General features: G+C 46.7%; 1 protein-coding gene across 1 annotated transcript; it reads left to right on the top strand.

Annotated features, from left to right (window-relative positions):
• The first annotated feature begins 1,193 nt into the window (after positions 1 to 1,193).
• dla (deltaA) lies at positions 1,194 to 9,271 on the top strand. Its single transcript, XM_074693353.1, has 11 exons — positions 1,194 to 1,709; positions 1,813 to 2,115; positions 2,387 to 2,447; positions 2,544 to 2,801; positions 3,639 to 3,699; positions 3,813 to 3,943; positions 6,565 to 6,734; positions 6,882 to 7,098; positions 7,183 to 7,963; positions 8,055 to 8,163; positions 8,574 to 9,271. Exons 1-11 carry the CDS (start codon positions 1,641 to 1,643, stop codon positions 8,577 to 8,579), a joined length of 2,166 nt encoding a protein of 721 aa, XP_074549454.1. The 5' UTR covers positions 1,194 to 1,640; the 3' UTR covers positions 8,580 to 9,271.
• Positions 9,272 to 10,391: the final 1,120 nt, after the last annotated feature.

Below are 10,391 nucleotides of genomic sequence, written 5' to 3' on the forward strand. Positions count from 1 at the left end.
CGTTTTGAGTTTGTTTGAAGTAAAGTGTGTGTGGAGAGGGAAACACTGCTGTGTATGGGTGTACGTGTGGGCGCGCGCAGCCAAGTGAGCGGCGCGCGCGCACAGTGTTATTGAGGAGAGAGCAGGTGCTGGCTGAATTACCATACAGCTGAGGAGGGGGGAGAGCAAACTTATTCCTCCAGCACACACACTCACACACACACACAATAACAAAAGTTCCCCCTCATGTTGGCCACGCGAGCGACTCCAGTGCGCGCGCCTCCCTCAAACACACACACGCGCGTTTTTTTCCTCCTCTCCTTTTTTTTTAATCTTCGCCAAAAGAATGAGAAGAAGAAGGAAAAGAAGGAGGAAAAGTCCAGCCCCTCAAGTCGTTTACCTCACCACACACACACTCTTACACACACTCTTACACACACACACACTTACACACACACTGCAGCTCTGCCAAGGAATGTTTTCTTTGGTCTTTTGAGTCGATTCAAAGCATCAAATTCTTCCCACAACCAGAAATACCAAAATGTAGAGGGGTGTGTGAGTGTGTGGAGAAAGAGGGAGGAAGAGGAGGAGGAGGAGGAGGGTGAACAATTAACTGAGTCAGGGTTTGAAACCAAAACATTTTCTCCCTTCATTGATTCTTTTGGGAAGTTTTGAGTCACTTCTGTCAGATTTTTATGTTGATTTCAGCTTCAGGAGGCTTAAAAACAAAGAGTGAGGCCACAGCTGGAGGGATCACTCAAACGCATCATCAACATCCTGTCAGGAGGAGAAATCTGGCACGACTCGGGTGGATTTCAGGGAGCTGTGGCTCACAAAAGTCATTTAAAAGTCACATTTCAGCTCAATCAGGGAGTGATCCTCCAAAAAGAGAAACAGGAGGTGACACATCACTCCTGTCCTCAACAGGTGATGCGGATTTCTTTCTCTCCTCTTTGAAATACTTTCACACGTCTCCATTTTGGCCTCAGATATTAACACAGTGAGTGCTGCCCTGCTGCAGGGGGAGAGGAGAAAAAAAAGAGGAGGCTGTTGGGGTCCTTGCCTAGGACCCCATTGTGGAGAGCCGGGCCAGATTGGGAGGTGAAGTCGCTGAGGAGGAGGAGGAGGGGGCCATTTGCATGTTATTACCATAGCATGTGTCAGGCCGTATATAACGGGCTGCAGGCGGCCTTGGCTGGAGACAGACGCACAGTTCAGAGTGAGAAAAGACACAAGAGGGAAGAAGGAAGCATGTTGGACCAGTGACAAATCCGTCCTTGGGTTAGACCAAGACCTCTCACAAAAACAACTTCCTCACATTTGTCACTTTTATTCCCCTAAAAACAGAAACAAGGAAGCATCTTTTCCTCTCTTTACGCACTGGATTATAACGGAACTGGAGGACTTCTCTGCGTTTGAACTTCACAAAGCGAACGACCTCTCCTTTTTGTGGGTTTTTTCTTTTGAAGGTTTGGGATTTATCCTCCTTTTTCCTCCCCGGGACATGAATGAGAGCAGCGCGGCTGACAGTTGATGAGAGAAGCCCGTGAGCGGACAGAAACGTGCTCAATGCATCTTCCTCAGAGGGATTGAACAGGAGGAGGCACCCTGAGGACACGCCGAGCCCCGAGACTTTTTATTTTATTTATTTATTATTTATTATGTATTTATTTAATATGGGGCGCGCCATCCTGCTGACTCTCGCCGTCATGTCCATGCTGCTGTGTCAGGTAAGACTCTGATCCTCTTTTTCTTCCAAACAATGAGCCTTCACCCCCTCCTCTGCTCCTCTTTCTTCACCCCAGTTGATGAGAAGTTGCCTTTCCTCCGCAGGGGTTTTGTTCGGGAGTTTTTGAGCTGAAGCTGCAGGAGTTCCTGAACAAGAAGGGAGTACAGGGCAACAGAAACTGCTGTAAAGGAGGCCTGGCTTCATCTTTCCAGCAGCAGTGCGAGTGCCAAACCTTCTTCAAGATCTGTCTCAAGCACTACCAGCCCAACGCGTCTCCGGAGCCTCCCTGCACTTACGGCGCCGCTGTGACGCCCGTGCTCGGCTCCAACTCCTTCCAAGTCCCCGATGTCATCCCGGAGAGCTCGTTCACCAACCCCATCCGGATTAACTTCGGCTTCACGTGGCCGGTGAGTGCAGCCATTCATGCTTGTTTCAGTACAGTAGAGGTGAAAGCAGCGGGATCGCGCCTTTTTTGGGGCAGATCCGTGCGTAAAAACGCGCCGTTGGCACGATTTCTGAGCAGGCTGAGAGCGCGCTGCGTCTCCAGGTGTTGAGTTTCAGAGGATCAGGTTAGGTAGAGTGTTTGCTCTCAGCACAACCGCCTCGGGCCTCTGCTTGATGTTATCGCCACACACACTCCGCTGGCCACCTGTCTCATGAAGCCATTTGTGTTCCCAGGGGACCTTCTCGCTGATCATTGAGGCATTACACGCCGACTCCAAAGACGACCTCACCACAGGTAGGAAACGAACACCGTCTCCTTTTCTCTCTCTGACCTCATTCGCACACTTTCTCATCATTTGACCCTTTTCCCTCCTCCACGTGCGCGCTGTAGAGAACCCAGACCGCGTCATCAGCATCATGGCCACGCAGAGGCATCTGACGGTGGGAGATGAGTGGTCCCAGGACCTGCACACCAGCGGCAGGACGGAGCTCAAGTACTCGTACCGGTTCGTGTGCGATGAGCACTATTATGGGGACGGCTGCTCGGTGTTCTGCCGGCCCAGGGACGACGCTTTCGGGCACTTCACCTGCGGGGAGCGCGGGGAGATTGTGTGTGACGCTGGATGGAAGGGACAGTACTGCACCGAGCGTGAGTAACTCAATCTTAAAATATGTTTTTACGCACAAAAACACTTCCATCTTTCGTGTGGAGGATGTGCTTTGAGATACAACTCTAAAATTCGTTTTAAATGAACAAAAAGTGATGCTCCTTTTAATGAATGTGATGGATAAAAAGTTCCTTTCTGTGCTGGGTCTGTAATCAGATCCCCTGAGTGCCGTTAGAAGGCAACTTGTGCGTAAACACCACTCGCCGCCCCCTCCTTCTCCCCTCACACGCACACACACACACACACGACCATTTGATTTATTCTAAGGAAAGTTTTTGGGAATAATCTCACGCGTGCCATAAATTTACATGCTACCTTCCGATTCGTTACTCTCGGAGTGGGCCGGGCTCTGATTGGCCGAGGCGGGGGAGGTATTGTTTGAAGTGGGCAGCTGCCGGCAGAGAGGAGACAATGGAGCAGCTGTCGCGCACTGGCAACACACTCGCCAGCTGTCCACTCTTATCTGCCCCAATCCGAGACATTAAGGGGAGTGTGTGAGTGTGTGTGTGCGCACAGAATGAATAAAAGAGTTTTGACCCGCAGCGAAGAAGAAAAAAAGAGGGTGGTGGGGCGGGTTGAGGGGGTCTGTGTGTGTGAGTGTGTGTGTACTCTCACATTCACACACTCCCTCCTTTGTCTCAGGACTATGTTAAGCAGAAAATTCTTCCACGGTGATAAGGAGATTGAGTTTAAGGTAGCAGCTAATGGGTTTAGGAGCCCCTCCTTGCTCTTATTTTAATGACTTTTTGGGGATTGAGGTGAGACACACTTTAAAAAAGTGTTTTTCTGACGCTGAATCATTTTCCTCTCCTCCACAGCGATCTGTCTGCCAGGCTGCGATGAAGAACACGGCTTCTGTGAGAAACCCGGAGAGTGCAAGTGAGTTTTCCAGCAGCATGCAGTTCACTGGGGCATTAATTAATTAGTGGGACACATGAGGTAATGTGAGTGGACTGACCGGTGTTTCCCTCCTAATTGGACAACAACAACAGGTGCAGAGTGGGATTCAAGGGACGCTACTGCGACGAGTGCATTCGTTACCCAGGCTGCCTGCACGGGACCTGCCAGCAGCCCTGGCAGTGCAACTGTCAGGAGGGCTGGGGAGGACTCTTCTGCAACCAAGGTAAGGAAAGGAAGAGGAAAACGGAGAGCTGTGATTGGCTGGTTGGTGGTTAAAGAGGTGGTCCAGGTGTTCAGACCGGGCAGGTTGGGTTAGAAAGGAAAAGATGGTGGAAAGTGAAGGTGATCGCAAACTGCTGTTTAGAAGATGTGGTACGATGAAACATGATACAAAGTCAAGTCATAGTAATGCGCAACACGATAAAGTGCGGTACAACAATTTGTGACACGATAAAGTGCACTGCAATTATGTGCACCACAATAAAGCACAACGTAATAAAGTGATACGATAAAGTGCGATAGAATAATGCATGGCACGCCACAATATATTGCGATACAATCAAGTAGGATACGAAAAAGTACGGTACACTAATGCGCAACAGGTTAAATTGCAACACAACAATGCGTGACACGACAAAGTGCTGGATAATAAAGTTTGATATGATTAAATAAGATGAAGTTATGCACGATATGATAAAGTACAATATGAAAAAGTGCGGTACAATAATGTGCAATGCTATAAAGTGCAATACAACAATGTGTGACACAGGACAATAAAATGTGATGCGGTAAAATAGGATACAATTGTGCGACACGGCACAACATGATCAAGTGTGATTATGATAAAGTAGGATATGAAAAAGTGCGGTACACTAATGCGCAACAGATTTAATTGCAACACAACAATACGTGACACGACAAAGTGCTGGATAATAATGTTTGATATGGTTAAAAAAGATGAAGTTATGCACGATATGATAAAGTGCGGTACAACAATGTGTGACACGCGATAACAAAATTGTGATAAGGTAAAATAGGATAAAATTATGCGCGACACAGCACAACATGATCAAATGTGATTATGATAAAGTAAGATATGAAAAAGTGCGGTACACTAATGTGCAACAGGATAAATTGCAACACAACATTGCGTGACACAATATAGTGCTGGATAATAAAGTGTGATACGATTAAATAGGATAAAGTTATGCACGACACGGCATGATAAAGTGCGATACGATGAAGTGCGGTACAATGATGTGCAACATGATAAAGTGCAGTACATCGATGTGTGACGGGATACTAAAATGTGACACGTTAAAATAGGATAAAATTACGCGCGACACAGCACAACATGATCAAGTGTGATATGATAAAGTAGGATATGAAAAAGTGCGGTACAATAATGTGTAACAGGATAAAGTGCGGTACAATATAGCATGACGGGATAAAGTGTTTTATGATAAAACATGATGGAATAACGCACAACATAACACGATAAACAGTGAGACCATAAAGTGCGGTACATCATGCCTGACAAGATAAGTACGGTACAATAAAGTGCGGTACAATGCAGAGCAGCTGTTCAGATACAGCGTGATGCAATTAACTGTGGCATGATTAAGTGTGATTTGGCGCGGTATCGTACATTGTGTTTTACACAAGATCAGTTGTGATTAAATATGAAATGATATGAAGCGAAACGATATATGATACGACACACAATGTTACGTCACGATACATTAACTTGGGGTTTGCTCCGACATAGTTCTTCCTGGCTTGACACGGTACAGTAAGTTATGATAGGGCAGGCTACCAATTATGATATGAAACGATGTATGTGATGGAAGGTTAAAATAGAAAAAATGTTAAAAATTTACGATAGATCAGATTTGACACAATTCAATCCTCTATATGTCGCAACAGAATATATGTAATGATACCATTTGATACGATAAGTTAATGAGAAGTAATGAGGTGCGATATGAGGGGTTTGATCGGAAACAAAATGTTAGATCAGACACAACCTAATCCACTACACTACAATATGATAAAGATAGAATAAGCTGCAATAGATAAGTAACAACAAAACTCAATACTCTCAGATTAGTTTTGATACGTCACAGTATGATATTCTACAGTAGGGTCGGTAACAAAATGACAGATTTGGAAAGCAGCAAACCGGTTGAAACAGGAATGTTTTTGAATGTTATCGATGCCAAATCTGTGTTTTAGGGTTAAACAAGATCAAAGAAAGACTAAATGTTTGCGAGAGTAGTCGTAAAAAAGTTAAAGTGAGTTCTTTCCTTGGTTATTGCCAAATCTGTGTTAAAATCACTGAATTGTGGCAAACTGGCACAAGAAAGGTGGAAAATAGAAAGTGGACATGTTGTTCTGGGTGGGAAGTCTTGAAAGTTGGCGCAGTAACTTCCTCATTTGGAAAATCTTTCTTTAAAACCGTTCAAAAGTTGCAAAGTTTCATGTTCTTAAGGCCAAATCTTACAGAGTCCAGCTCAGGATCCTTCTGCCTGCTCTGGTCTTTAATCCTTCAAAAGTGTTTTGTGAGGTTTGAAAGTCTAAGACGGGACAGAGACGGTAGATTATCAAAATAAAGCGCTAACATGAAAGGCTGTAGTAAAAGCGTGAAGAACAGAGCAGCAGTTGTCAGGAGATGAACAGCCAGGACAGACGGCCGTGCAGCCGCAGGAAACAAAAACCCCTGGAAGCAAAGAGAAAGGGACAAGTGTGTCCGAGGACAAAAAGACATTCTGTCCGCTGCTGCTGCTGTTGTCCCGCCATGTGTTGTGCTGTGGCTAATCCACATGTGCTGCTGTGTCTCTCCAGATCTCAACTACTGCACTCACCACAAACCCTGCATGAATGGAGCCACTTGTAGCAACACAGGCCAAGGCAGCTACACCTGTTCCTGCAAGCCGGGCTTCACTGGGGCCAGCTGTGAGATCCAGGTCAACGAGTGTGCTGGAAACCCCTGTCGCAACGGAGGAAGCTGCACCGTAAGTACTGTGTGGTCTTTGGGGATAAAACTTACAGCATACATCCTGGCAACTGGCCACTTCTCGTCCATCCACTCGGAGCAGATTCAGCCGATTCACCGACAGCTGCAAACAGATCTTCATGTTTCTCTGTTTCCTCCCTGACAGGATTTGGAAAACACGTACACCTGCACTTGCCCTCACGGTTTTTACGGCAACAACTGCGAGCTGAGCGCCATGACGTGCGCTGACGGGCCTTGCTCTAACGGTGGACGCTGTGCCGACAACCCAGACGGAGGATACTTCTGCCAGTGCCCCACGGGGTACGCAGGGTTCAACTGTGAGAAGAAGATCGACCACTGCACCTCAGGCCCCTGCTCCAACGGTAAGACCGACCTGACCTGGTCCGCACTTCTTGTTCCTGGTCTTCAAACCCAACAAAAATTCAACCCCGTGTTTCTGCTCTCAGGTGCAAGATGCGTAGACCTCGTCAACTCCTACCTGTGCCAGTGTCCCGACGGCTTCACCGGCATGAACTGCGACCACACAGGTGATGAGTGCTCCATGTACCCTTGCCAAAATGGTGGGACGTGCCAAGAAGGTCCAAACGGCTACACCTGCACCTGCCCTCCAGGATACACCGGCCGCAACTGCAGCTCACCCATCAGCCGCTGCGAACACAACCCGTGCCACAACGGTGCAACCTGCCATGAGAGGAACAACCGCTACGTGTGCGCCTGCGTTCCCGGTTATGGTGGCAGAAACTGCCAGTTCTTGCTCCCAGAGCACGCCGCAATCCGTGGGTCAGAGGTGCCCTGGATCGCCGTGGTGTCCGGCGTGGCGCTGGTGCTGCTGCTGCTGGCAGGCTGCGCCGTCCTCGTAGGATTTTTCAGATCGAAAGCCCAGCGCGGTGCTCCCGTAGAAACTGTTGGCGAGGCAGAGACAATAAATAACCTAACGAACAACTGTCACCGCAGTGACAGGGACCTGGCGGTCAGCATGTTGCCGACACCGGGTGTCAAAAATATCAACAAGAAGATGGACTTCTGCAGCGCTGACCCAGACGAAGGGTCCTCACCGGGGAGGAGCAGCTACAAGAGCCGGCATCCGCCCGCAGACTACAACCTCGTACACGAGGTCAACTACGAGCAGGCAGCCAAGGAGGCCATGCTGGAGGCGGCCTGCGAGGACAAGTGCCAATCCCTGGACTCGTTTGAGTTCGAGGAGAAACGCAGCAAACGTTTAAAATGGTAAAAATCCAAAGAAACAGTCTCTCTAACTGAAAGTTCAAGGGGAATTGAGAATGATGACACTAACAAAGTTTTTCTTTCTCTCTTAAAGCGATGCGTCAGAAAAGAATGCCCCAGAAATGTCTGCATGTGCGGACACCAAGTACAAATCTGTGTTTGTGATGTCAGAGGAAAAGGACGAATGTATAATTGCAACTGAGGTGAGTCAGAGTTCGCCGCTGTTATAGTCTCTGTGTCTGTGTTTCTCTGCGTGGACACACACTAATGTTTCAGTCTCCATGTCTGTGTTTCTCTGCGTGGACACACACTGATGTTTCTGTCTCCATGTCTGTGTTTCTCTGCGCGGACAAACACTATTGTTTCTGTCTCCATGTCTGTGTTTCTCTGCGTGTACACACACTAATGTTTCAGTCTCCATATCTGTGTTGCTCTGCGTGTACACACACTGTTTCAGTCTCCATGTCTGTGTTTCTCTGCGTGTACACACAATAATGTTTTAGTCTCCATGTCTGTGTCACTCTGAGTGGACGCACACTGGTGTTTCTGTCTCCATGTCTGTGTTTCTCTGCGCGGACATACACTGATGTTTTTGTCTCCTGTGTGTCTCCAGGTGTAACGAGCCACCGATGGGCTGCCCGTTGCTCATTTGCTCTATGGGAGAGTTTTTATACTCCTTCAGATGCTGCTCTAAACCCTAGGGGGAGGTGTCCCGCCTTGAGACTGCTGCTGATACTGAGACGTTTAACTGATATTCAGAGTGAGCTGGTTCTCTACTGGAAACTAAGCGCAGGCAGCGGCGGCCTGTGGGATAAGAACTGGCGGGGTAAAAGAAAAAAAAAAAGAGAAATAAGTTTACGGTGAAAGTAAACTGCCACTTAGCTTTCTGTTCTGCCTTTTATATCGGGGGGTTGAAGGGGGTAAAAAGTACTAAATTATGCGCGGACACTGTCTCGTGGCGATAGAGCGCGATGCTACGATTGTTTTGTTTTTGCAACATTTGCACCCAGGCCTTTTCTCTAACCCACACGCCGTTGCTGAGCGCAGGAACTGCATCAAACGGTGGATGTTTGGCCATACTGGCCTGTTCTTCATGGGCTGTGCACCCATCGCTGAAGACTGTATGTATACTTGATCACTGTGTTAACTGAAGTGCGTTTTCTTCCCTGAGCCCTCCAAACCATTTATGACATAGTATTGTTCAATTGTTTTCCTTTCCTTTTTTTTCGGGACACGAAAAAATTTTGTCTTATTAAAAAAAATGAAATGTTGCTTTTTGATACAGATTGTCCTTTTTGTAAAATAAAGAAAAAATCAAGAAAAAAGTTTAAAATTATGATTTAATTTAAGTTAATTTAAGGATTTGTGTTATTTTTATTTCGTATTGTATATTTGTGATGTTTGTGTTATGATTATTTAAGTTGCTTTTTTTAATGATAATATTTGCAAAGGCACTTCAGGTCAATGGGACTTTTTTAAGAAATGTTATTTAAGAGGGATTGTACTGTACAAATTGTTATGTTACTGTCTCCTTTACCGTTTTTGAATGAAGGAATTAGCCAAGACTATTTTTCCAAATAAATATTGCTAAACCTGAAATTCTAATTGCGTCCAACTTTTGTTTTGTCCATCTGCGAGCGCGGTGAAAAACACTTCTTCAGGGGTCTGTGAGCAAAGTTAATCAGTAACATCTGTTGTCTTCCCCTGGCGACCCCATAGTGGGCTTTTCTATGCCCGCACTGTTGGCTACTGCCAGAAGTTGAAAGTGTCTCCCTGGAGACCGGAGAGGGGTCCTATTCATAAAAAACAATGTCCCTACGCTAGATTTACCACTCCCATTTCTCCTCCTAAAGACAGTCAGGTAATTCATGGCTGGAAGATTCAGGTCAATGCAGAGAAACGCCAACCTTAAATCCTGCTACGTCTTCCTCTCACTTTGTTTTTATCTTTGAAAAGAGAAAACTTTGCTTCCCCAGTTTGTGCAAACTTCTTTTAAGCTAACGTTTGGGATGTTTGGACTCCCCTCAGCGCTCCTCCTCACCGTAATTACTCCTCCTGATTGTTTTTAGACACAAATAACTGTAAATCATCAGCCCGGTGGAGGTGGCCTCCAGAGGGGGTTTATAACCCCGCGGCATTATGGGAACAGACTTCAGCAGACAATGATGGAATTGACAATGGGGCACACAAAAGGCCACCCTTGGGAGAGGCTGCGTGTCCCTCGGCATGCTGGGAGAAAGAGAGTAGCAGGAACAGATGTTGTTGAGTAACAGATGCCTTCTGGCCAGAGTTCAGCCGCGACCAGCCAGACCTTCAAAGAGCCGGTGGCAGAGACAAAAAGGCAGAGACGGATATCTATGGGCCGTCAGGAGGAGAAAAGAAAAGACAGATTTCTCATTGTTTCAGTGATAAATTTGTTGGGATTTTGAGA

This window comes from Halichoeres trimaculatus, unplaced genomic scaffold (genome assembly GCF_033239565.1).
Source record: "Halichoeres trimaculatus isolate MK-OKI-2021-1 unplaced genomic scaffold, fHalTri1.1 fHalTri1_scaffold_2, whole genome shotgun sequence".
Classification (NCBI taxonomy): domain Eukaryota; kingdom Metazoa; phylum Chordata; class Actinopteri; order Labriformes; family Labridae; genus Halichoeres; species Halichoeres trimaculatus.

Excerpts from the sequence above, each read along its gene's own strand:
- dla (XM_074693353.1), top strand. The coding sequence starts at position 1,641 with ATGTATTTATTTAATATGGGGCGCGCCATCCTGCTGACTCTCGCCGTC. Across the intron at positions 3,944-6,564 it reads AGGACTCTTCTGCAACCAAG|ATCTCAACTACTGCACTCAC; the intron begins GTAAGGAAAGGA and ends GTGTCTCTCCAG. Across the intron at positions 6,735-6,881 it reads GCAACGGAGGAAGCTGCACC|GATTTGGAAAACACGTACAC; the intron begins GTAAGTACTGTG and ends CCTCCCTGACAG.